The sequence below is a fragment of the Cetorhinus maximus genome, chromosome 3 (assembly GCF_964194155.1).
Source record: "Cetorhinus maximus chromosome 3, sCetMax3.hap1.1, whole genome shotgun sequence".
NCBI classification, from domain to species: domain Eukaryota; kingdom Metazoa; phylum Chordata; class Chondrichthyes; order Lamniformes; family Cetorhinidae; genus Cetorhinus; species Cetorhinus maximus.
In genome coordinates, this window is record NC_135881.1 from 130,755,869 (window position 1) to 130,783,862 (window position 27,994).

At 43.8% G+C, this 27,994-nt stretch overlaps 1 protein-coding gene across 1 annotated transcript in view; it reads right to left on the reverse strand.

Moving 5' to 3' along the window:
• Positions 1-27,994, reverse strand: part of spmip4 (sperm microtubule inner protein 4) — an 88,491-nt gene that overhangs the window by 32,127 nt on the left and 28,370 nt on the right. Inside the window, exons 5-6 of the mRNA XM_078535693.1 lie at positions 27,045-27,235; positions 17,549-17,673 (exon numbers count right to left, since the gene is read on the reverse strand). Coding sequence (XP_078391819.1) covers positions 17,549-17,673; positions 27,045-27,235 — 316 coding nt within the window. The remainder of the gene's footprint in view (positions 1-17,548; positions 17,674-27,044; positions 27,236-27,994) is intronic.

Consider the following 27,994-nt stretch of genomic DNA (forward strand, 5'->3'; position numbering starts at 1 on the left):
TCAAGCCCCTTTTCTGTGAGGATGCTTGTAGGATGGTTAATAGCAGACTGAGTTTACAGCACAGCAAGGCAATATAACTGGTTCCAGCAGCTAGAGGTCCATGTCACATGACTCCTATCTCTCCACACTACATTTGATAAAGAACATGTATCCCTCATCTGGGTCCCTGGGATTGTTAAATGTCCCAGCCAGTAAGAATTGAAAGGAAGTTTGCAAGGCTCTTTGTCCTATCAGCCATATAGACTACGGCTGAACAGCCTGGGTTCTGAAATGCAAATGGCCTTTATATTGCTCTCTTTGAATTTGGTATGCGCAACCCTTAGTGGGGGGTGGGGGCGGGTTGTTAATGTCTCTTCAAGGTTAATGAGTTGCAAGTTTCTTTGATACTGCAGGTAGCTTCTTTTGTTCGAGGGTCACAGGATGACATAGATTCAACCATTTTAAAAGGTCTTTGTCCAAGTTTTCAAATTTTAGAAGTAGCTATGAGGATATCCATATACATTTTATTTACGATATCTACAGTATGAGGTCTTAATCCCCTTACACAGGGCAGAGGAGCAGCTGCCTGAAGCCAGCAAGAGCCCTTTCACGGTGCTCCTGGGTAGATGGTGATTCCAATGTTTCATGAAGCCTCAGTAACAAGAGTAGATGCCAGTGGTTCCCACATGTGCTGGGGCCTTCTAGGCATACAGAGGATATCTGCCATGGTCATCTAGTGCACTGGAGCAGAAAGGCCAGCAGCCTGCCTCCATTTCAGCTGCATGTGCTGGGACAGTGTAACATAGGAGCTCCCAGGAATATTTGTGTAAATTCACCTAGTTTCATTTGGGGTCTCACGAGTTTATTGTTGAATGTCAAAGAATTGGCTTTAAGTGGCAAACGAAAAGTCATGGTTTGCTTCAATTAATGTTATGAGTGCTTGTTTCTGCACTATTGGGCTACCATCAGCCAGTGAGCTTTTGAAAAGGAGGTCGTGAAAAGTTTTGAATTGCGTGAGGACAGTGGTGAATGCATGCCTCTACTTAATGCCATGACTGGCCTGCTGAGATGATGAGAGCATTCAAGGAAAGGCCACCAAGGTTATATGAGAAAGAAGGCTGAATTGTTTACATGCATGTTTAAGGGAGGCTCAGGAGAAAGGTATCCGTATGAGTGATTTGCATTTCCCCTTGGAACACATGTTGACTGTGGGCCTCAGGTCCATTGTTATTGCCCACCTGGTCTCAAAATCCCTCAAAGCTTTCCTTGGAGGAGGAGGAGGGAGCAGTGCATTCAAAGAGGACCTTTCTCTCCAAGACTACACCCCTCTGTAGTGCCAGGTTGGGCAGAGTACAGCATGGTGCAATAATACGCAAGACATATTGCTTATTGCAGGGCTCTCCAAGATCCATCCGGACAGCTGAGCCCCATTTTGAGTAGGCGTTTGGCCAGTTAAATGGTTGCCCTCATTGTGTCATGTCAGCAGTTGAAGGTGTCCTCTGCCTCAGTGTTGGGATTTTGCACAGATGCAAGGAACCAAGTCTTTAGTGCATAGCTCTTGTAAGCCAGTATCCATTTACAAAGGCTGAGGTACCAGGACTGCCTCAGGAAGAATGAGTCATGACAGCTTCCTGGGAACTTTGCACACCTGCAGGACCCTTTTATGTTATGATTAGGTGAGGAGGGGGATGATGGCTTCCCTTTTCCCATTCCTCATTTGACTGCAACAGGTTTGTTTTAAAGGATATCCTCACCATTTCAGTGAGTGTTTAACTGTTTATGTATGGTGGCTGTAAAAAGAAACACACAGACACATCTCCTTGAGAGTTTTTTAAAAAGAAAAGAGAATGGAATTTATTGTACTTAACCCAGTCTCAGTAAAATAATAAAAACGCTTTAACTTCCACTCACCCACACACTCTGGTTCACACACATACTAATAGGCTACAAATGGGAGGTTAGCTTGTGATATTTTAAGGTCTGATAAAAATTAGTTATACAGATCTCATAAGTTGATGACTTGAATGGATTCAGACAGGGCTCGATGGTCTCTCAGAATTCTACATTGAGGTGAGTGAAAGATGTTGACGGTCGATTTATGTTTCCTTCTGGAGACCATAGCTGCTGGGTTAATTTTTTAAAATCTCGGCCTGTGGCATGCCAGTAGTCAAACAGCAGGCAGGGCTCGAGCTTGTGAAAGAAGGTGGGGAGAGAGAAAGAGTCCATTTAGGAGCTTCTGTTCTGTTCATTTTCAGACTGGTTTGGTTCTTCCTGGATTTTTTTATCTGAAGTCAGTTTTGATCATGTGACCACATGATCAATACTTCCATTGTCCGCATAATGGATTAGAAGTTAGAAGCCATCGCAACACAATGGAGAATGCATGGTGGCTGTTCACATCTGCTTAGTGTAACAGGGGCTAAGACCTCAAACTCTATATTTTTCTAAAAAATTTATATATCCTCACAGCTACTTTCTAAAATTTTAAAACTGGACAATGACCTTTCAAAATGACTGAAGCTATGTCTGGTTGTGACCCTCAAACAGCAAGAGCTATTTGGCAGTATCGCAGCACTTTACACCTTGTTATCTTTGAAGAGACTCTAACGACACCTGTGGGCTGCAGAGACCAAATTCAAAGGAAATTATACAAAGGCCATCTACATTTCACAAGCCAGACCTGTCAACCTGCTCTCCTAGTCTGCTAGTTTTCTACCAATCTGCCCCATGACCTCTGGAGTGCTTGCCTGTTCGGGAACCACCCTGGTCCCTACTTAAATTCTTAAAGAACATTTCTGCCAACCATATCGCTGGGGCATTCCCTTCAGTCTCTGCTGTTATCATCTGAGCACCTTTCCTTTCCTCTGGCTATATTTAGGCCTCTTTAAATTCTACAGCCTCTATCCTAGCCTCTTAAAATTCTATGGGCTTTCCTTTGACCCCGTAATCTTACTGGCTCTGTTGCCTTCTGTGAATTTGCCTCCTTTGGGATCTTTGGACTCCCTCAACCCTTTGCATCTGCACAGAATTTGCTTGTTCCCCTCACTCTCCCTGGTCTCTTTGGACTGCTTTAAACTCTATGGGGATAATACCTTATATTCGGCTAAGTCATTACCTGATAAAAGGTCCAGCCCCTGCATGGGTAAGCATGAACACCCAGAATTACTAAACCCATAACTAACTCGCTCTGCAGGTATATCTTTATTAAAAGAAGCTCTACACATTCTCCAGCAAGTGCCTTAACCAGCACACATTCACTCACTCTGCTTTGAGGTGAAAAATCTCCATTTCCTGCCATGAGCAAAGTTTGGAAACAACTAGTATCTCTGAGATTGCTGATCTCCTTTTCCAGCCTTTTCCTTTAAATAGAAAATCATGACAAATAAAAGTCGGTTACTGTGACATTTGCATGCAGGTTTACAACTTTCATTGCCACAGCCAAAGGTTTAACCCAGAGCTCAATGTTGGTCGACCCTGGTAATTCCAATAATTAGTATTTAGGTTCCCAAACTTTTCACAGTAGAAACACACTGGGTGTGCCCTTACTGGTTTACCATCTTGGTTTCTTCTTTTAGAAGCTGGCGTCTAAATGGTTTATCCTTTGCTACTCTCCTTTTCTCTCAAGCCCAATTGGGCTTCATCTACATGCCTCCAATCTCTCCCTAGCCTGTAAGAAATACCAGATCCCAGTTTGCTTTGAGTTAGGGGTCTGTGTGTTAATTCATAGTCGTCTGCTATGGTGGGTGCTTGTCTGGCTTTGAGACACTTTGTTCTTCCTCGTTGGTCTTTATAGAAATGGGGAGTGAGTTTTTGATTTCCAAGGAGATCCACATCTCTGGTGGGATCTATCTTAAGCACCTGTATCCATCAGTCAAAAGCAATTGCTTAACCCTTTTAAACTGGATGTAAGTTTGCTTGGGTGGTTTCTGGAAAGTTTGGGAATTTTGATGGTACGCCTCTGTTACCAGCTTGTATGCACTCAAGATAACATTTTTGGTCATCTCATATTTTGATGGATCTCATTGGACAATAGGGAATAAATCTCATGGGCTTCTCCTGTTCATTTGCTTTGCAAACCTCCAATGGTCACTACAACTTCTTTACACGCTTTTCAAATGAGACAAAAAATGCTTCCACATACCTCTTATCGAACTTTGGTATCAATTGGGAGTACGAAGAACTCAACACTCAGTCCTGAGGTATGGTCATTTCCCTCACTAGCTGTGTCTTCACTTGGTACAGAGGACCTTTCCCTACTCATATAAACTGGTTTAACTCTGTTGTAGGGTGGCTGAGTTGTGCTATTAATGATAGAGTTGATCTGCAGACATTTCTTGGGTGTAAACATTAACTTTATTTACAATATACTCAGCAGCAACTACACGTGTGCTTATAACTCCGACTCTATCTCTACGCTGATTGCGCTCTCCTATTGGTTTCTACAGATAATGTGATCTTTCTTAATAAGTATTAATCTTAAAAGGTACATTGCACGCTAAATAAAACCATAATTACTACATTCCTCCACCTTTAACTCGGTGAGACATATTATATTTATAATTACATATTTTTCAAGACAATATAATATTTACACTAGGTAAGGAATTTACAAGTTCAGTCTTTCAGGTGGTTTCCTGGTACATGTGGAATGTCGCAGCTCCACAACTTCAGATTCTTTGTCAGGAACCTCCTTTTCTGGAGTTGCCTGAACATCAGGCCTTTGGTGGGCACTTGCAGTTCTGTATCCTCAACTCTTACAGGAACATCAGACACTTCAGTCCTGGGTTGAGTATCCTCAACAGGAAACTCAGACCAGGCCATGAAAACTGGTGGAACCAAATCTTGGTGATTTGTCTCTCTCTTCCTTAGTCCACATGTTTATGGATGACCCGACCTTCGACCTCCACGTGGTAAGATAGAGGTCCAGTCACCGCACTTATTTCACCCAGTAACCATTTTGGTCCTTCCCAAAATTTTTCCCCTATACCGTCTCTACCTCGGTAAATTTCCTCTCATGACTATTCCAGTCGTGTCTAGTTTTCTGGCTTCCCTGACTCTTTTCCACCTTCCCCTCTAAATTCAGCATTATTAAGCTCAATCTTGTCCTGAGACGGTGTTTAACTCCGCAGGTGTGACACCTGTTGTTGTGTGAGGGGTAGTCCTGTAATGAAAAAGAAAGCATGCCAGGTTGGTTGCCAAGGAATCACCAGTTAGCTTTTTCATGCCTGCCCTAAACATTTAAACTGCCCTTTCGGCCAGTCCATTTGAGGAAGGGTGGTATGGTGCAGTTTTTATGAGTGATGCAGTTGAGGCTGATAAACTGTTGAAACTCAGCACTTGTAAATGCCATGCCGTCATCGGAAACAACTAATTCTGGTAGTCCATGAGTGGCAAAACTCTGATGTAGTTTCTCAATTGTAGCGGCCGACGTTGGTGACTTCACCTCATATACATCCAACCATTTTGAATGGGCATCGACAATGAGCAGAAACATTGTTCCCAGGAAAGGTCCAATGTAGTCAATGTGTAACCGCACCCAGGGTCTAACTGGCCACTCCCATGGGTGTAATGGAGCTGTCACTGGCAGCTTTTGCAGTTGCTGACATTGCACACAGTGCTTTACTAAACTCTCTGCTTCGCCATCCATCCCAGGCCACCATAGATAGCTACATGCTATGGTCTTCATTCAGGAAATTCCTGGATGGATACTGTGTAGTTCAATTAAAAGTGGCTCCCTTCCCTTTGGCGGAACTATCACTCGTGCTCCCCACAATAAGATGCCATCCTGGCTGGTTATTTCATGTCTCCTGTTGAAGTACGGTTTCATTTGGTCAGATACGGGCTCCTGTGACCAACCACGTAGTACGTGTTATCGTACCTGAGATAGGACTGGGCCCCAACTTGTCCAACCTCTGATCTGTCGAGCACGTACCGGTGAGGAATCTAAGAAATTTAACAGTAAAACAAGTTCCTGTGGATCTGGGATGCGCTCATCATTTTCTTATAAAGGCAAATGACTAAGGGCATCGGCGTTTGCAATTTGATCGCCAGCCCTATGTACGAAACTGTATTCGTACGCTGCCAGAATTAAAGCCCATTGTTGTATTCTTGCTGTGGCTATGGGTGGTGTAGCCTTGTCCTCACTAAACAATCCTAGCAATAGTTTGTGGTCTGAAACGATTGTAAAATGGTGGCCGTGTATGTACTGGTGAAATTTCTTGACACCAAAGATGATGGACAGGCCTTCTTTTTCTATCTGCGAGTATCCCTTTTTCGCTGTGGTGAGCGTTCTTGATGCGTAACCTATTGGCCGTTCTGTGCCGTCGTCCATCCGATGAGAGAGCACTGTTCCCACTCCGTAGGGAGATGCATCACATGTCAACACCAATTCTTTCATCTGGTCATAATGCACTAATAGATTGGGCGAGTGCAATAATTGTTTCACCTTTGTGAAACTTTCTTTCTGGGGCACCTCCCAAGACCAATGTTGGCTCTTTTTGAGTAGAGAATGCAGGGGGGCCAGCACTGTAGACAAATTGGGTAAGACATGCCCATAATAATTGATCATTCCAAGGAATGATTTGAGCTCTGAGGCGTTCTTTGGCACAGGTGCCTCTCTTATGGCTTTCACTTTCTCCTCAACTGGGTGGAGGCCCTGTGAATCTACACAGTGACCCAAATAGATTAACTCCCTCTCTTGGAATGTGCACTTTTCTTTTTTTAAATGCACTCCAGCTTGCAAGAAACATTTTGAGACTTTGTCTACGTTTGCCAAATGCTCTTTTTCAGTGAATCCTGTCACCAATACACCAATAGACTACAAACTGGGGCAGTCCCTGCAGTAAGCTTTCCATTGTTCTCTGAAATATGGCACAAGCAGAGGAGTCATCAAAAGGAAATTGTGTATATTGGTACAACTCTATGTGGGTATCAATTGTGACAAATTTCCTGGAGACATTATCCAACTCTAGTTGTTGATAAGCATGGCTTGATAAGCATGACAAGCTTTGTGTACGTGGCCCCTCCTGCCAGCTTGGCATTTAGGTCTTCGATTTTTGAAATAGGGTACCTGTCTAGCTTAGCTACTTTATTAACTGTCAATTAACCGTCTACAAATTTGGACGTTTTGGTTGGGTTTAAGGACGGGGATTATGGGTGCTGCCCATTCTGAGAACTGAACAGGTTGTATAACACCCAGTTTCTCTAGTCTGTTCAATTCAATGTCGACTTTTCCCCACAGGGCATATGGTACCAGTCTCGCCTTCATGGAGTGAGGGGTTGCTTCCAGATCGCATGAATCTTGGCCTGCAGGCCCCTGATTTTCCCCAGTTCATCTTTGAAGACAGTGGCATACTTTCAAAGTAGCTCTGGTAGCCCACTTGCTCTCAACTAGAAAATTTCAGTCCATTCTAACTTAATCTCCTTTAACCAATTTCGTCCCAAGAGGCTTGGCCCTGCTTTTGAATCTCTTACTGCGCTTTCCATGGCCAGCGTTATCTCTAGCACCTTCCTGAAATCCAGATTCACTTCAGACAATAATCTTTTCTGAATGGTGTCCTCTTTCACACCACACACTAAACAATCTCTGAGCATGTCGTTCAGAGTCATACCGAACTCACAATGTTCCGTTAACTGCTTCAAATTTGCCACATGGCATGCAATTGTCTCACCCAGGGCTCAATTTCATGAATTAAACCTGAACCTCTTCATTGTGACTGAGGGCTTTGGTTGAAAGTGACCCTACATGAGGTCCACCATCAAAATTCTTTGAATCTGGGGCACTGGGTGCTGTCAAACTTCGAATTATACGGTACATTTTGCTCCCACAAGTACTCAAGAGGGTCGCTTACCTCTTCTCTTCCCCCATAATTTCGCTTGCTTGATAAAAGAGCGTGAGGCGTTATATGTATTGAGACTAATCAGCTGTGGCAGGTTCAAAAGGATCAATTCTCCCAAATAGTGGCATTTTGAGAGGGGATTATTTCTTCAATTCTAATGGAGCTTGCTACTTAAAATCATTGGGCAAGGTACAGTGTGAATTTAACTTGATTTCTTCTGTTCAATCCTGTTTTATCCTCGTTGCCAGTTTGTTGTAGGTGGCTGAGTTGTGCTATTAATGATAGAGTTGATCTGCAGACACTTCTTGGGTGGTAATATAAAGTTTATTTACAATATACTCAGCAGCAACTACATGTGTGCTTTTTACTCCAACTCTATCTCTACACTAACTGCTGAGGTAGCCCAAGCTACTCTCCTATTGGTAACTAATAATCATGTGATCTTCCTTAACAAGTTTTATTCTTAAAGGTACATTGCAAACTAAATAAAACCATAATTACTACAAACTCTCTTTCCCTCCTAGAATTCTCTCTCCTCCTTTATTTCCCTTTTTTTTCCCCTGTCCCTCTCTTTCCTCCTTTTTTTTTGCTTGGAATTCTAACTCTAGTGTCCTCTGCTTCAGCTGTATGTTTGCTATTGTGGGCCAGTCTATTTCAGGTTCCATGCCTGCCTCCTGTACTTCAGGTTCCATTGCATAATTTTTGAAACATTCTGCCTGTGGCATGAGAGAGACTGTGTGAGGTTGTGAGAGAGAGCATGCAAGAGTGAGAGAGTGACAGAGAGAGAGTGAGAAAGTGAGGGACAGTGAGGGAGAATGAGGGAGAGTGAGAGTGAGCATGCGAGAGTGAGAGAAAGACTATTAATTAAGAACTTTCCAAAGACCTGAGGTCACCTGACTCTCAGCAGCCAGCTTAGCAGCATTGTCCACTTTTAAAAGTCAATAGTCTGCTGCTTCAGCCTGTTAAAACTCAATCAGTAGTTTTTAGCCAGTAAATACATAAAGTCATTTTCAATATAAAGCATGGCTTCACAACAAGTAGTCGGATGCTAGTTGTACATTCAGCTAGTGGAAAGCCATGAAGGCTGCAGGCTGCTCTGGGGAGCCTTCTTGATGGCCACATTCATGCAGTCGATTACCCTCTGCACTTGGGGTAATCCAGTGATGGCTATGAAACCATTTGCATGCATGAGTTGCACCTCGGACAGATATTTTTAATAATCTGCTTTCGGTGTGTGTCGCACCTAGCAGTGTCCTCAGCTTCTCCCTCTAGTACTTTGATGCTTCTTACTCTCCATCTTGCAATCTTGCTGCTCACAATGGCTTCCATCTCCATCCACCATTCATCGGCCACTGAGACTCACCTCTTTATAGCTTGCGAGCCGCTGAAGCTCTTGTGCTCCCAGCAAAATTTTAAAAGCATCTCAAAATAGCAGTCAATTGGCTTCTGAACAGGTTCAATTGCTTGCCTGCCGCCTCTACCTATATTCTCAACCCAGCTGTCCGACTATCCCCTGGAAAACTGACGTGTGGCAGGGACATGTTCGAGCTCCACTCCCAAGCATTCACTGGTACCTTACTGCACCCCCCATCCTTGCTGCCAGTTACTCCCCCACTGTGCCCCGCACCACCAGCCACCACCACACCCCCTTCCCAACCAAAACCATGGGAAGTTAAAATTCTGCCTATTGATTTTGGGATCAACATTTTTCAGCTCATGGTTGACTCGAGAGGCCCCACCCATATGATTAAGAAGCCTGTAAATGAATAAAGTTTAAAGGTACAGAGTGACCACTGAGTGAAGTACCAGAGGCTTACCAGTGCTGTTGAGTTGATCAATAGCATAATTCAGAAACAGCGAGGCAAAGCAGGAGAATTTAGAAAGATAAATAGAATAACTTGAGCCAACTAAGCGGTATAGGAGCAAGAAAATGGTTTAATTCACAGGGTTTCCCCATGGAATCCAGCATAATCTTATTTCATTCATAAACCAATGGGGACTAGGATGCTGGGCAGGGCAGGGGAAGGGGGAGACAGGAATTCTGTGATTGGTATCTAGGTAGGCTGATCCCATAGTATTAGTGGCATGAAATGAATGTGCTCCAAGATATTTCCATCACTCCAGTGGTTCTTCACCCAAAATGGTTCAACAAAATGGAGGGTATGCACCACCTACAGATTAGAACTGGAAGTTACAAGTATGTTTCTTTTTTAAGTAGTAAAAATACATCTATATCGAGATGCGCTTTTACTAAATAGTTTTAATTAATTCCTATGTGGTGATGTGTTACAGTTCACTCAGGGAGTCCCAAGTTGCTGTGACAACAAGCAATTTTACATGCATGATGCAGTCTGGAGCTGTGGCTAGTGATGCTGGAGACTCCAATTTTCTTTTCATCGCATGACAGATCTCTCACATGAGGATCTCTCCTGCTTTTACAGCCTGCCATTTCCATGTGTTGGAAGGATTTGCAGATTGATACTCAACCTGTTTGGCTGCATTATGAATGCGTCTTTCTTGGCCATTAGGTCCTGATATGGGACTTAAGCCAGGAACTTCTGGCTCAAAGGCAAGGATTCTACCCACTGTGCCTCCTTTGATTTTTGTGTACTTAGCCTTAGAATGACATTTTCCTTTAAAGATATATATTTAAAGGTATATAATAGTGAGAACTTGCATGGATACGGTGTTATGAAATAGTTTCAAAGCCTGTATTTTGTTTGGCCAGGTCCAGGTTTCTGTAAAGGGTGTAATTGGAATTTCCGGCTGTGAAATCTTTACTAATGAGTGAACACATGACCTCGGGTTGCTATGGAAATGAAAGCTAGTTATCTAAAGAAGGCAAATAGATGCTAATGGGTTGGGAGGGTGGCAGGGATCAAATTTCAGCCTGTGGTACAGAGCACACACAGAACTCTTGGTGTTCAGAGAAACAAACACGGGTCTCTAAGGAAAAAGGGCTGTTATTTTGTTTAGCAGAAAAGAGGAAGGCTAGAGCTCTTGGTGAAGCAATGTGCAAGCTAACTAAAAGGACTGAAATTTAAAAACTGTGTGAATAGCTGAGGCATGCTAAAGGGCTGGATGTTTTGACCAGGGGTGACCAGACCGTCAACCGGGGTGTTATTGGTTGATCAATTGAAAGGGAACTCTGGAAAGTTACTCCATCAGGACTGTTGTGATCCGAAGGAGAAAGGGTTGGTAGAAGTGTGTTCTACTGGTGATAATTGTATTGGGGAACTTGAATAGAATAGAGCTGCTGGTGTATGTGACTTGAGGACTGGATCCACTGAGTAAGAAAAATGAGAGATAAAAGCAAATACTGCGGATGCTAGAAATCTGAAACAAAAACAAAAATTGCAGGAAAAACTCAGCAGGTCTGACAGCATCTGTGGAGAGCTCCGCCTCCCTCCCTTAAACCAGCTTATATTTCACCTCTTTTCTATTTTTCCTTAGTTCTGTTGAAGAGTCATACGGACTCGAAACGTTAACTGTGTTCCTCACCGCAGATGCTGTCAGACCTGCTGAGTTTTTCCAGGTATTTTTATTTTTGTTTTGGATTTCCAGCATCTGCAGTTTTTTGCTTTTGCCTGTAGAATGAACCTGACATTCTTCAAATAGTGCTAAAGAATCATTTTATGCCAAAAGGGCATCAGTTTAACATCTCATTTGAAAGACAGCAACTTTGATAATATAGACTTTGAAGATTCAATCCTGACTATGTGCTTAAGAGTCTAGGCTGGGGCTTAGCATAATCTTCTGATTCAGAGACAAATGTGTTACCGGTGAATTTAGGTTGACATTTTAAAAAATATATACAATATATCGGTAAGTTTCTAATTTCTCATTAACTAGTACTCAGAAAATCTGCCCTATACCATTGCAAATTATATGTAGAGCAAGCATGTTAAGTGTATTAGCATAGATGGCAATGATCAGTTGAACTGCAGTGATCTCATTTATAGTACCTAGGCCTGCTCAGTCCTTACTCCAGCCACCAAGACACGCAAACCTTCCCTCCAGTTTTGGGCCTGTTGTTTCGCTTTCCATATCCCACAGTTTTGGTATTCCAAAGCACGTTGGGGGAAGGGATTTACTTCGAATGGGTGGAGCTGCAGCCTGAGCATTGGGGGAAGGAGGGGGGGTGGGTGCTGCGGTTTGCTTGAGTGGGAAAAGCAGGAAGATGCAGACTCGAAAGGGCAGGTCAAACCCAACATTAGGCAATTAGAGATTATTTGAGCAGCAGAACATGTAGATTAGAAACCAAACACTGAATGAGTTCCTGCTCCTTTGTTGTACCTGATACTGAGAAGTTACACAATTCTGATGGACAATGGCGCACCGGGACTGGTAACCAGCACCAATACCAAGCTGCAGCACCAATGCCAGCATTGACTTTGCTGAGACAGTATCATGAATTTATCCTCAGAACCTTAGATACTAGGATGGATTTTCCAGGTCCAATGCATGAGTGGCAGAACTGGTGCATGATGAATAATACTCTCACTTACAATCTCCACCTCCACAGAGTACAATATTGCAATGTGCATGATAGAAATTACTGTGCATGGTAACTATAGAGCCTGGGAGAAGATGCAGAAGGAGAGACCCTTAGCGAAGTTGCCCAGGTAAAGATACCTTACAGGGCCATAAAGCAAGTAGATGGTCCAAGTACATGTCAAAAAAATGTTGCCTGTAACCTATCACCTGTTTACTATTGACCAAGGAAAAGCTCTCAAGCAACTTTATAGTTCTTACATTGCTCACCACACATGCCCATATACAACATTTAAGCTGTTACTTACAAGTGAAATCCTTGGATGGAGTGCAGGTTGGGCATTGTCAATGATTGTGCTTTTTAAACTTTCAATATCTCAAGACTACTTGTTCTGCTTGCATAACAGGATGGCATATAATACCAGGAAACAGACCTGAATTGGAGGAGACCCACTAAATTTTATATTGTTGCCTTCCATTAAGGAGGCCATCCTGGACAACCTTACTTATAAGAGCATCAGGGAGGCAGTGATATGTGATGTCAGAAGCCTCATCCAACCTCAAGACTAACATTACCCTGCTCTTGCTTTGTATTGTCTTCCTTCCCATTTCTCAAACACAGATCTGGATTTTACAGCCCCCCAGTGGCATATTTGAAGGTGGAGGGGCTTGTAAAATACCGTGTGTGGCTTTCCCACTGGCTTCTGAACCAGCCCTGGCCTGCCTACGATTTTACGGTGGCATCAGGCAGTCTGCCTGCCCTTGGGCCTATTGAGGCCCTTAAATGTCCAATTAATGACCATTTAAGGGCCTCATTCTGCCTCCACTGATATTTTACTCAGGCAGGGGGAAAGTCCCCGCTAAGCAGCAGGCTATAGCTTTCATTTTTGTAGGCTAGTGTCGTACAAGAAGGCAGGGGGGTGGGGAGGAACTTCCATGGGTGCGGGGAGAGCCCCAGTGCCATCAGGGCAACCCCCCCTCCCCACCAACAACGTCATACCCCCCATCTTTAACCCTCCCCATCAACCTCACCAAATCAGTGTCCCCCCACATCCCCCTTGCTGGGGCCTGCCAGCCAGGCCTCAACACCTAGAATTTCCCCTCCAAGCCACTCACCATCCTGACTTGGAAATATATTGCCATTCCTTCACGGTCGCTGGGTCAAACTCCTGGAAATCCCTTCCTAGCAACACTGTGGGTGTACCTACACCACATGGACTGCAGCGGTTCAAGAAGGCCGCTCACCACCACCTTCTAAAGCGCAACTAGGGATGGGCAATAAATGCTGACCCAGCCAGCGAGGCCCATATCCTGTGAATGAATTTTTAAAAAACCTGGACTTACCTGGCAGTCTGGGCTCCATAACCTCTTCCTCTCCTCAAACCTGGCGCTGCCGAGACTACAGAGCTACTAGCTAATTGCACTGGCTGGCAGCTCTCCAAGGCATGACTTACATGCCAAATAAGGGTGGAAGTCTCACTTTAAAGCAATTAACGCTCCACTGAGCATAACTAGGCTGTGGGGCAGCAAAGAAGTACAGGCAACTATAAAAATATGATACACAATGCCTTGTAATGCAAGATCAGTTTGCAGATGTCTCTTTGAGCCAACAGCCTCCTGTCAATTAGTCTTAGAAAAACACCAACCAGTACTGCCAATGATTCTGAACAAAACACCATCACAACCCTGCAACCTTCTCATGAATGTTTGCAAGTTACAATGTAACTACTCAACTCCTGGGTGATGCAGATTGTGAGCTTGTGGAGGGCGTTTTGAGTGAGTTAGTGCACAGATTATGGAGAGCAAGAGATTGGCTCTGTGGTTTGGGAAATCCAGCAGTGTAATGAAATTGGGGGAGGAGGCAAAAGAAGAAAGGTTGAAGAAGGTGATAATTGGTATTGTCAGTGCTGCACTTTAGGCTGAATGCAGCAAACAGAACTCCATCCAGTGGGATAGCAACATTCAGTGGATGTGGATATTAGTTGTGGGAATCTATAAAACCATCCACCAGAATAGGACTAACATCCTGTCAGTGAGTAAGAGTATGAATATAAGAATAGAATAACAAGACCTAAATTGCAAGATTTCACTCCCAGTGCAGAGCCTTGTTGGACAGGAGTGCGTTTGATTAATTGATAATGTGGCCAAATATTACTGGACTCTATGGCCTGCAGTTACAGGGTGGGTTGATTGGTGAGGTGGGTGGAGGAGGAAGTGGGGGTGGGGGTCCCCTGGGTACTCCATGCATTGGAGCTAAGACTTGAATCCTAGCAGTTACTTTACAGTTCCCTATTCTTTAAAAATCTCCCGTTTTGCTGAACTCTTGTAAAAGGTTTATTTACAGCTGTCTTTCAGGTGATGTTAGAGACAATGGCCTAGCTTTTTAGCATCATAACATGGCTAGTAATCCCCTAGGCTTGAAACTGAAAAAAAAAATGGTTTTGGTTCCTTTAACTAAAGCACCCTGATCAACCTGTAGTAACAATGACATGTGTGAAATCATTTTTAAAGACCATTAATCATTCATAACTTGCTTTAAAAAAAGCTGCTTTACTACAGCCCTATAAAAGTGGCGATCATCCATACCTTTGAAGTATCTATATCAGAAGCTGCAAATATTTGTCACCTCTTTATCTTAAATAAATAAACATTGAGCAATTGTCAAGGATGCATAATGAAGCTTGGCTAAGAGCCCAGAAATGCACTAGTCTTTTGAAATGCTGCTCCCTAGGGAAAACATTGCTTGATTAACAGATCTTTCTCTTGGATCTATTTTGTCAATTGCACTTTAGCCAACTCTGTCTTTATAACCTTGTAATTGCCTTTATTTAAGTATAAGACACTAGTTTCAGACCCATGTTTCGCACCCTCAAACTGAATGTGAAATTCTATCATATTATGGTCACTCCTGCCTAAAGGATCCAGTATTATAAAATCTTTAATTAATCCTGTCTCATTGCATAGTATCAGGCCCAAAATAGCTTGTTTCTTGGTTGGTTCCTGAGCATATTGTTCTAAGAAGCTGTCCTGAATACAGTCTATGAACCTATCCTCAAGGCTACTTTTGCCAATTTGATTTGTCCAATCTACATGAGGATTAAAATTGTTCATGATTATTGCAGTACCTTTCTTACAAGCTCCCATTATTTTTTTGATTTACACTCTGTCATATAGTGTAGCTACCGTTTAGGGAGCCTATAAACTGCTCCCAGCAGTGACCTCTTTTCCTTGCTTTTTTCTTATCTCCACCCAGTCTGAATGTACATCTTGATCTTCCAGGCCAAGCTCATTTCTCACTATTGTACTGGATCTCATATTTTATGAGCAGAGCTATCCAACCTGTTCGTCCTTTCTTCCTATCCTTTGATAATGTCAAATATTCAGTCCCTAGCCTTGGTCACCTTGCAACCATGTTTCTGTGTTGGTTATCATATCAGCATTTATTTATATTTATGCTATTAATTTATTTATCTTGTTATGATGCTTCCAGCACTCAGATAAAAAAGCCTTTAATTCTGTCTTTTTACCATTTTTCGTGACTCTGACCCTTTATGCTGGTGCACTCTTAGGTTTGTATGCTCTGTCTTTTCCTGTAACTCTTTGGTTATCATTACCTGTATCACTACCCTGCACAATTTCCTTGTCATTTCTCCTTACCTTTCTATATGACCCCTCATGTGAACCTTCACCCCACTGCTCCATTTAATTTAAAGCACTTTCTACAGCCTTAGTTATACAATTTGCCAGGACACCTGTCCCAGCATGGTTTAAGTGAGGCTCTCCCAATGGAACAGCTCCCTCCTTCCCTGGTATTGTTGTCAAAATCCCATGAATGGAGGCAGGGATGTAGTATCCAGGACCACAATGCTCTGGACTTGCTGCCTGTGAATGCTTGTTCAGACTCTGGTTCATTTAGGATGTCATCCTTAATGCCCTTGTTCCACTATTTATCAGTGTCCCAACCATCTGCAACATCCCATCACAGCACTCTCTTGGCCAAAACCTTCAAAAACTACCAAAAAAAAAACCTCATCATGACAAACTAAAAACACAAAGATAATTCTATTCACTTTTGTGCATTCCCGCAGTGTCAGTCTTACATGTGCCTTTGCCTGGCCTAGCGCTCCTTTGTAGTGTGACACCAGTGTTTGCAGCATGCCTGGTGGATGGCTGTTGACTTTCACTGGGGACTGCAGATGGCCTTGCAGGGCACCCTCGAGAAGCTCGGGGCTTTGGGGAACCCACCTTGGATTGGACTATTTCAGCATGGGTGGCAGCAGTCTGGACTGGCTGGTTGAGCTGTAGCAGCAAGGACTATTAGTGGTAGAAGTATGAATGCTGTCATCTTGAGAGAAGACAGCAGTTCAGGCTCCAAGATGCCACACCACCCCCACAGACATGGCATCTGTTGGAGGATAGATTGCTGGACTGCTGAGAGAGCCCCTTTCAGCACTGAGATCTGCAGCCATGATGGCAGTAGTCTGAATCTGCATGGGGGCAAGCATGGATCTCATGCTTGTACTACAGCACTGAGACATTGGGTGGCTTCCATTTGTACTAAGTGGAACCTGAAACAGCAACTACCAGTCACTGCCTCACGGGTGAGTCCACTAGTGCTCTCTTAGAGTTGGATACCATTTCTATGGTGAAAGGGATGGGTTCCAAGCTCCGCGTGATGCCAATTTTGAGCCATAACCCTCCATGCTCCCTGACATTGCCAAGAGGTTTTCTGGCTGACCTGCCAATGCATCAAGCACCTCAATCATCATTGGCATCTCCTGTAGGCTGCCCCATTAATGTTCTCACTTGAGTCCCCTGTAGCAGGCAGTATGAGCAACCTCATCTTTTGGGGCGTTGCAACACAAACTATCCCTTCTCCATTGTCTGAGTGCAGTCCACTTGCACCCAGTGACTCACCACGTACAAGTCCTGTCTCTATACCAACATTCTTTAAAGTTCTCACAATGCCAGTGTCTAAGCTGGTGGCAGCAAGTGCCAGCACTTCTTCAGTAATGTGGTGTTGCTCCCACCCTTCCTCCTGAGGCTGCTCTGGCTGGGCAGACAGCAGTTCTTGGGTGTCAGAAAACATGAATCAGAAGAAGGTTAGTGTGAGAGAAGGGAGGGTGGTGTGAAAAGCAAGAAGTCCACGATCACACCATCTGCAGCTTGCACTTCATGACAGATAGCAGGATAAAGGGGAGGTAGGAATTGAGAATGGGCATAAGGCAAGAACATACAATAGGTTTTACTGCAGCCTGCCTAATGATGCAGAGAACCATCTCCTCCATAGGGCTCAGGGAATGCAGGCAGAATTGGCCTCTGTCAATTTGCTCTGCTCCCTGTGATTGCACGTGGCCTTGTCCTGCAAGGGGGAGGGAAAAATGTCAGTGATCACCTTACACAGTGGTTGATGTGCCTGCAATAGCTGAATTGCACCTCTTGCCAACCTCTGCTAACGTCTTCAGCATTGCATCCATGAACCACTGAACCCTCCGTCTTCCTTGGTGTTCCATTTATTTAGCTTTCTCTTGCAGGCACTTGCCAAAAAGGCAGTAGCCAGCAGCCTCCATCTAATGAGTGTAGCTCCGCTTTAAGAGGTGCAGGCTGCCTTTAAGAGGTACAAGCTAGATGGAACACATGCTAGCTATGCACGCTACTGGGCCCTTTGTTGACCGTTCAACCAGCCAGAAGTGTGGGTCACACTGAACTGAATATTACAATCATTGAAATGAGGAGGTGGCATGAAATTTGTGTGCTGCCTGCCTCAACAGGACCAGCAGTGGACTGCTTGTGAATCACAACTCCCAAGCCTGAAAACAGGCTTTTGAACTTTTTAACTGGGAATACCTTAATACAGGCAACTATTGAGGCACAATATTCAGTATAATTTGAAAGGAAATCCAGTAAATACTTGAAAATGTATATATTAAAGAATGTGGGAGTGGATATTCCTGTGAAATATGAAAACTGGGTCAAATGGCCTCAATTCATCATACGTAATAACATAATGATACAGCAGAGGAGACCATTTGGCCCTTCTCCTGGTGCTGTCTCTTTAAAAGAGCTTTCTAATTAGTCCCATTTCCTTGCTCTTTTCCAATAGTTCTGTAAGTTTTTCCTTTTTCAGTGTATATCCAATTGCATTTTGGAAGTCACTACTGAATCTTCTGCCACCGTTTCAGGCAGTGTGTTCCAATGTAGCTGAATTAAAAATATTTTAAATCTGTGTCCCCTCGCCACTGACAATTCTGCCATTGGAAACAGTTTCTCTTTATTTACTCCATTAAAGGCCTTCAAAATTTTGAACATCTTAAATCTCCACCCAACTTTCCCTGCTCTAATGAGAACAGCTCCAGCTTCTCTTGTCTCTTGACATAACTGATGTCCAGCATTTCTGGTAAATCTCCCTCTCCAAAGCTTTCCTAAAGTGTGATGTCCAGAACTGTATACAATACTCCGGCTAGGACCTAACCAATGTTTTACAAAGGTTTGGTGTAGATTCTTTGGTTTTGTACTCTTTACCTCTAGTTATAAAGTGAACAATCCAATATGCCTTTTTAATGATTCCAGCTTCTTTCGTCTCTTAATGATCCATGAAATGTTAAATGCATGCAAAACTTAGATGCTTGTCAGACAATCAGGGCTTGTTCTCAGAGCTAAGCTATTTGATATCAAATCAGGTGACAAAATCAATTTAAACCTACCAGAATAGCTGAAAATGTATTGTTCATGGTCTGTCTAGTTGACTGATAAAAATAGTTCATAGCATGATTAGATACTATTATATGGAGGGCTCTTCAAAGAAGCCAAGTCTATAACTGAATATCTGATGTGTAGGGCTGGATTTTCGTCTTTGAGTTGAGAATCGGGAACTGGGAGCTTCCTGAAGTCACAATCATGCCTTCTACTGCCAGTGCTAGCTGGGCTATTTTCATCAAGCGGGTGGGGGTGCTGGAAGGGGCTGGAGTTGGGCCTTCCACCTCTTACACCATCATAGAGGTACAATTAGCGGCAGCAATGGATTCTATCCTGTGGAGGTGGGTCTATCCTGTCTCGGGGCCGATAAAAGGCCCACCTTTACCGCCATTTTGGTGCCGCAAGAAAAACAAGAAGGTTTGTAAAGAACTCTTCAATTGCTCTGGAACTAAGATCTGAACTTTGACCTATGAATACTTACTTCATTTCTGGCTAATAGCTTGTTGCCTCTTAGAAAGTTGGCCTAGCATGAGAAAACCCTCAGTAAACTCCCAACCCAACGCATGATCCATTGCTGTCATGATCTGCTGCCTGAGAAGACCCAACTCTGAGGGGTCTGCTAGCCCAGTCTTTTTCTGTTCTCCCCTGCAAGTGACTGCATTCTGCCAATGAATATGCAGCAGGGCTCAGCACAGCTCTACAAGTGTTCTCAGCAGTCCAGCTCAGATGCTGCTCCCCACGGTCAGACCTCAACTTTACAGACTCTCACATGACCCCTCTCCCTGCAACCTCAACACTGAGCAATCTCCTGGTTACTCCCAGTCTTCCTCCACCCCAAGGCACGTGTGAACATGAGCTCTGGCCCCTTAGAACATTGCCACACAGTGTCAAAGCATGTGACCCTGGCACCCGCACAGCAACAGTGAGGCCATCAAGCCTGCGCATGACGTGCCAATCAATAGGATGCAGACCACAAAACACCATCACCTCACTATCATGTCATCATGCCAAGCTAGAGGGACACCACACACACAGCAAACATACATACTGACCCATGAACTTCATCTACCCTAATGCCTGAATGTCAATGCCAGGAAATAGCCAGGAGAGCCAGGACAAACCAGCTCCACGCTTCAGCGACCATGACTTGGACATCCTGGTGCAGGTGATTACTGACAGGAGGGATATCCTCTACTTGGCATGCCGTAAAATATTCCCGAGCCTAACCAAGAGGGCATGGCTCCAGATTATGGAGTCGGTGAGTGCCTTGGGAGAGCAACGATGATCATGGATACGGTGCCGGAAGAGGATCAGTGACCTGCTGCGTTCAAGCAAGGTGACTGAGACTTCCACTACTCAATGTTCCCTCTTGGATCACAGCATTCAACATGCGAAGCATCTGGGGAACATAGGCTGCAAGCTGCTCCTCAACATTGGAGGGGCTGGTGCCCAGGTCACTGACATAGCACCGATGCTCATGGATAAGGTTGCAGAAGAGGAAATGTTGTCTGAAACCATGCAGAGGAACTTCCCTACTTCTCAAAGTATTCCACCGCTTTATCTCCCTCTCCTGCAGGAGAAGTGATACACAACAAAGGGCAATGGCTGTGAGGGATGAGACCCCAAAGCTGAGCCTATTAAGGACCATCGAGGAGGGGGCCATGGAGATCTTCAGGGTCCCATCACATAAGTGCATTGCTGATGGTGAATCCCCCATTCTAAGTGCACATGAATATGGAAGAGGCATTTGTGAGAACATTGCAGCGGTGGTAGATCTTGAGGGAATTATTTTGTTTGGCGGGGGAAGGTGATACTAAATTGGAGAGGAAAACCTAATCTGACAGCTAACCATTAGGTGTACTGTAATGACCTGTCAGTGAGAAATTATGAGGGTCTCCCCACCTTCCTCCCATAAGCTTCTCGTGTGTCCAAGACTGGTCCCAGCATTGTGGCCCCATCCCCAAGAGTCTAGGAAAGCCTTGGACATCAAGAGAAGGGTAACATGTCTGAGGAAGCATCATCACACCAGCCTAGCACATCAAGCACCAACTGAAGTATGTACAAGTTGGCAAGTCCATGTGCAGTATTTGAGTCAATGGCATTGGGTGAGGAGCACAGCACTTGTATGCAGTATGAGGTGGGATGGGTGGGGGAGGATAGCTGCAGTGATGCTTAATGGGGCAGTGGGGAAGGGCCTCAGGAGTCAACAGTTTGAGGTTCATTATTTGGACCTGCAGCAGCAGATGTGTTGCAATCTGGCAGATTTATTTCCCCGAGTTCACATGCTGCAAAAGGAGGTGTCCATGATGCAGATGAGCTTGATTATGTCTCGGGGATTGCAGCTCATGAGCTCCTCCCATAAGAGATTTCCTCCCATGGAAAGTGACACGTGCTAGCACTTGGAGTGAATGCAGGAGCAGTGTGATATCCTGCACAGGGTTTATGGCTTTCTGTGTAGCCTGGACCCATCAGTGCAAAACCGGAGTGAAGTCTGTGAGGAGCTGCGGACTCTGAACAGGACACTCTCACAGGTGGCCCAACTGTGGCTAAAGGGGATGCCAGCTGTGCCCCAGCTGAAGGCCCCTTTAAGCCAATGGGAGAGCACACCAAAGGCTAAGGATGTTTCAGATGAGGATGAGGGTTCTATGCAGATTGAGGGTACCTCACCACCCTTGGCCCTGCTGACAGAGGGAGCACCTGTGAGCTGGGGACCAATCGGCAATGTGCTGCCTCTGCAGAGATGCAGACAGCACAGTCACAGGAAAGGCCCCAATGAGTCACTCCATGAAGAGGCTGATCATTAGACTCCTCACAGCCACATAGCCAGACATTAGCAGGCTGCATCCACTTTCTCCAGGGAAACATGGGGAGCCCTGCATAGGAGTGTGCATGCCCGCAGGACACCGCGTCATCTTGAACACTGAGTGGGGTCACTGTGGTGAGTTATCTATGGATGTAGTTATGAATATTGACCCATTCACTATTAAATTTATGCTTTAGTGTGCATGCTATTTACATTTCAGGCTATATCAAAGATCATTACAATGTACAGAGATTGCATCAGGTTCTCACTAGTGCCAGTGGAGACTGCAGCCCATCGACCATCTATATGTGATGGTTGCATTGGGAAGGATGTTGGTTTGGATGGTGTCCATGTGAAGGTTCAGACTTCATCCAGTGCCAGGCAGATGCTTCTTCATCAGCCATTCAGGATGCCCTCAGCTGAACAGTTGCTGGATCAGGAGGTTCCTTGCAATAACAGCATCCTGAATGGATTCCTCTCCACATCACTGGGCCTGCCCAGCGTCACGTCTCCATGGTCAAGCCTGCATACCTGATTCCCCTGTCTGAGTCCCCGGACCCTTCTTCTCCAACCTCCTCTTCCCGCTATAACGTGGTGAGCACTCCGCTTCCTCAAGTGCCACACTCCTCTCCTGCGCCATGTTTTTGCAGCATGCAGCACACCTTTCGGGAGATCCTGGCAGGTGAGCATTGCAGTGCTCCACCAGAGCGGTCAAGGAATCAAAATCTCATTTTGAGTGGGCCATGAGTGTGCTGGTGTGCAGTTTACTCTCGTTGTATTAAAGCTGGGGCTTGGTTTCTCAAAAGGGTTAGAAGCCACCTTCTCAGAGGATAGCCCTTGTCACCCAGAATCCATCCATCTTCTTGCAGCCAACCGGGAAATTCCACAGAGGTCAGCAGCAGAGCCTTGAAATGGACCCATGGCAAATAATTAGAGGGCCACGGTCACCTTCAGTACTACCGACACGATGTTGGTGGGTGGTTCTAGGGGCCAATTCATCATTAAGGAGGGCATAGAGGTCAGCCACTATCTCTCTGAACAGCCAAAATCTCTTCTGCACTGGTGTTCAGACATCTCCAGGTGCGTGAGCCTACTGTAGTACACACACGGTGCTCAGGGCATTCTCAGCAACTTCTCCTCCTCAGTACTGGCTACTGAGGTTGCGCCTCTTGCTATGGTTTATACTGATTTGTACTCCCTGCTTTTCCTCTTTGATTATCTGCAGCTCTCTATGGTCTTGCACTACAAGCACTTCCGCTACCAGATGGCGTTTTTGTTTCTCTGTCTATTCTGTCAGACTTGAAAACTACATTCTTTTCTTTTTATTTTAAATGTTGTGTCCAGGCTAATCAGCTGGAGCCTTTGCTTTACTGGCTGCTGTATTGTTTCTGTGTGTGTTTGCAGTTCTTCACACTGTGTTTATTAGACCTGTATTTTGCACAGGTTATTTTAGAGGCCAAAGCCAAATAGTCTCCAGAACTTAACAAATACAAAGATTCCATTATGACTATTCTTATTTGCTAGCATTCTGTCTTTAGTGGTGAACTTCACGTGTGCAGTGCTTGTCCAAGGGAATGTACCAGAAAACCAGTTGAAATGGATTTTATTTGTGTGAGAATTCATCAATAGCAGTCTTTGTGTTTTGTGTCATTTCATTAGCAACATGCATCTTAAAATAGCAAAAATGTCATTTGTGAATCTATATCTTAGGTCAAAAGGAACTTCTGTTTGTCAGGCCACTTTTGTGGGTGCTGTGATGATCCTGCTTTATACATCAAAGGCTTCTTCTAACCTGGTAGTGGTTTTCCTGTTTCGAGATGATAGGCCCAGTTCATTCAACTATGACTGGTACAATGTGTCTGATCAGGCAGAAGTTGAAAGTTAGTCCCAAGCTTGTGTGACTCCTGGCACAGGAGGCTGCTGCTGCAGTTGCTGTGCATGAATGGCCTGCAAATCCGAGGATGCTGCACCATGTCCAGTGGCAGAATTCCTGGCTTGGGGTAGAGATATTTCAAGCCTGGGTGAATGGACTGATGCCTGTTGGCAGCAGATTTTTACCCAGACCCTGATTTTCAGGAACCACATTTCCCCCTCCCTGGTGAAAGTCCAGGACATTCACTGAGGCTTTTCTGCTCAAAGTACAACAGTTTCCTTACTTCTGCACTTCTCAGAACTTTCCTGCATTTCTGAGGGGCCTCCTAATATGTTTGCGACTGCGCTGAGTTGCCATGGTTTACACAGCCTTCAGAAGTCCACACAATTCCCTGAAAATTGCACTATGACTGCTTCAGCAGTTCTTTTAATGGTGTGCCTGACTTCCCTTAGAGTGCATATCGGCTCTAGATCTGCCCCCTTTCCCGTGCCAATGAAGATTGCCAGTGCCAGAAATGGGGAACAGAAATTCTGGATCAGGGTCCCACCCGCCATTTTTGAGGCCAGCCTGACACAATTTGGTCCTGCACGGTGACCGCAAACTCTGGCCCATTCTGTTCAGTACTCTGCCTGTGAATTCCACATTGGAGGAGTGGGAGGAGCTCATGCAGCTGAAGTACCAACATTATTTTCAAAGTGAAGGGCACTAAGATCCTGGGGACAATCTAATCATTGCTTAGGACAAGTGAACAGTGGTGTTTGTGAATTTCAAGTGGATGGAAACTCATGGCATCTTCAGTGCTTAACACTACTAAAATGAATAACTATTAGTCCTGAAAATGCTAACCTGTACAAACGAGGCTCTGCTACCATTTCAGCAGCACAAACTTATTCACAGGGACAGACAAATTAACATGAAAATTACCAATACATTAAATCTCTTTCAAGCACATACAAATTAGATTAGAAATATATCATTAGTAGCCCAAACATTTATAGGAAATATTCGAACTCATTATCTGCAAAAACAAAACTCTTGTGCTCTTATGTGGAGTTGTAATTGTAACTGGTCCTTTAAGGTCCAAATTACTCATTCTTCGCATCCCTTCATCCAATACAGTACTTCCAGCAGTACCTGAAGTCCAGCATCTTCAAGTTAATGAAGCCCATCATGAAATCCGGGTGCTTCAGTAGTTCTGGTGGTGAACCACCCTTGTAGGAGACTTTGCACTTTGCCCATGAACAGCACCAAGAAAAAGATCCTATTTCATAGAGTTAACTGACAAAAATCTGTCGACATTACCTAGGTCCACTGGAATGAGGCCTTTAGCACACTAGACAAGCACGTTGCACTGAAATGGTCCATAGGTTCCCAATGTTACATGGCTATTATATGGAATTTACCGCATAGAAACAGGCCATCCAGTTAACGGGCCTGTGCCAATGTTTATGCTCCACACAAACTTCTTCCCAGCCTACTTCATCTAACATTATCAGCATTTCCACATTCTGAACATTCACTGGATAAAGAAGTTTTTCCTGAATTCCTTCTTCGCTTTGTTAGTGACTACCTTGTATTTATGGACTCCCCTACAAGTGGAAACATCATCAGGCCAAATTTTATTGATGATGGTTGAATCCTGCCTGCAGGGCTGAAAACAGGGGCTGACTCTGCATGTGGGTGGCGGACATTGCTGAGGCTACATCACCAGTAAGAGGGCACGACAATGGCCGGGCTCCATCAAAGGTAGGTCAGTGTTGTTGGGGGAATTCAAAGTCAGGTAGCCAGGCCGCAGTGATCGGGGAGGGGGAGGGGAGGGTCACGGAGCATGTGCCACAAAGATGGGCACTGCCACCGAGAGCCTTTCTGGGAGCCATGGGATGCCTCGAGGAACTCATTCTGAGGCCACTCCCACTGAATTGGGAGATGGCCCTTAATTGGCACTTAAGTGGCTCAATTGGCTGCCTAACGGGCAGCCGAACAAAGTTTCCCACCTCTAGCAATATGGCATAGCAGCGGGAAGATGCTGGACTGCCTTCTCAATGCCTTCCCCTGCTTCCCAGCCTATTGGCAATGGGTCAGGAAAATTGAACCCATCTTCTCCCAGAACTGTGCACAGTACTCCAAATGTGGACTAGCCAAGGTTCTATAGAAAGTTTTACTAAAAAAAATGAAACAAATAGAAATAAGTTAGTGTGTCAAGAAATTTGTTGGCAACAGACCGTGCAGGATAGACTATGAACCTGTTTCTCCCATTCTTTGAAAGGGAACAGCCTCAATGTAACACTAGGATAAGCTGAGGTAACCGACAAAGAAAACGTTTGTGATGTGTGAATTGTAGTGATAACTATATTCTGATGGTTTATACTATTTGACGCTTCCTCTCCTCTTAAGAACCATGTCAAGAATGACTTGGAGATTTTGTTGTTGCTTTTCAAATGTCTTCAGCTTTTACTTTACTAGTTTCCGGAAGCATATGTAAAGGAATTTCAATCGTTTTAGCTTGCATGTTTTCAGGAAGATCATGCTTTTATAGCCAGGTATCGTGCAAAACAATACTCTTGGCAGCATCGCTTGCTCCTAAGGCTAGGGCTTCAACTGGATGCTAATGTTGCATACAGGTGGCTCAAATATTATGGTTTTACATTTAATATGGATTTGCCAACAGCTAATATTGTTTGGAATATTGCCCTGCATCGCTATAGGACCCTGGATTGCAATTTGTATGGTTTCATGTTATCAAAAATCTGAAAACAAAATACAATAAAATTAATTTGTCTCTACCTCAAATGACTCGTATTAATAGAAAGTCTCAAATGTAAATTCTTCAATATAATTCTGCCTCGATTGGTAATTTCTGGTCGAATGCTACAATCTTCAGAAACACTTCCCAGTAAAGAGTGACCTTTCAGACTTTAGGAAGAGATAACATCAGGAATTTATGAAATGCTTGCTCATATTTTAACCAACGTTTAAGTGTTATAATTATAGACAAGTATTTTCCTTGAGAAACAATAAAAAACTATTCAGAATGCAGAAGTTTGATAATTTTTGAACAATGCAGTCGAGATGAGGAGCATCGTCTGATAATGGGGATGATTCCAGACAAAGCCTTTTACATGGTGGAGAAAGGGAACGTTGCCTATGTTGCCTAATAATTCTTGCAGCTAATTACTTGAGATCATTCCAATGATTAATAAAAGTTGGAATTGCGTTAGAGTGACTCAAAATAAATTCTGTGGACTGCTTTCAGAAAATTAACTTAAAATGTTTATATAGGCATATTTATTAGGGAGATAATCATATGTATAACTTATTTTGGCTATTTTCTTTATTTGAACTACTTTCATAAAAATGTTACCTTTAATTTTCTTATTCACAATCACATCATAACTTTTTGCAGGCATATCAGGATTAATGGGCAGCAGCTGTCCAGCTCGTACCCCAGTATTTGGATCATTTGGTGAGTTGAAGTTCGGGAATACTGCAAACTTGGAAATGTGGGAATAGTAGGGATGTTCAATCGGAAATGGCACCCGTATCTGTTTCTGACTAAAAACATAAAGATACAACATATCCTATGAAGATATAAAAAGAAAGAAAATACAGGAAGTCTGAACAAACATAAAAGTGCTGAAGCTGCTCAAGTCAGTTAACTTCTGAAAGAGTAAGAGAAAGCTGTAGAGTTTGGTAAAGTTCCCGAAAAATTAGCATCTCCTTCTCTTCCAGATGCTGACCAATCTGTTGTATATTTATAATATTTTCTGCTTTCATTTGAGGTCTTATAAATGTAGTTATATTTTTGGATTGGCATTGTATTCCATAGATTAAAAAAGGTAATTTTATTACTTAGCTTTTAAAACTATTCCATTCTGCTGCACGTAGCATTCGAAACAAAATAGATGAACTGATAGTGCAAATAGAGAGAAATAAGTACGATCTAATAGCCATTACAGAGATATGGCTACAGGATGACAGACATAGATTGAGACCTGAATATTGAAGGGTGTGACATTTAGGAAGGACAGGTAGCTAGGAAAAGGTGGAGGGATGGCTCTGTTAATTAAAGATGGTATTAGAATAAAAGAGAAGAATGATCCAAGTTCAGGAAACCAGGATATAGAAGCGGTTTGGTTAAGAGATGAGGAATGATAAAGGCAAGAAGTCACTTGTGGGAGTGGTGTACAGGTCCCCTAACAGTAACCACACAGTATAATGGGGTATCAAAGAAGAAATAATGGGAGCTTGTCAGAAAGGTACAGCGATTAACATGGGGGATTTTAATCTACATAAAGACTGGAAAAAACAGAT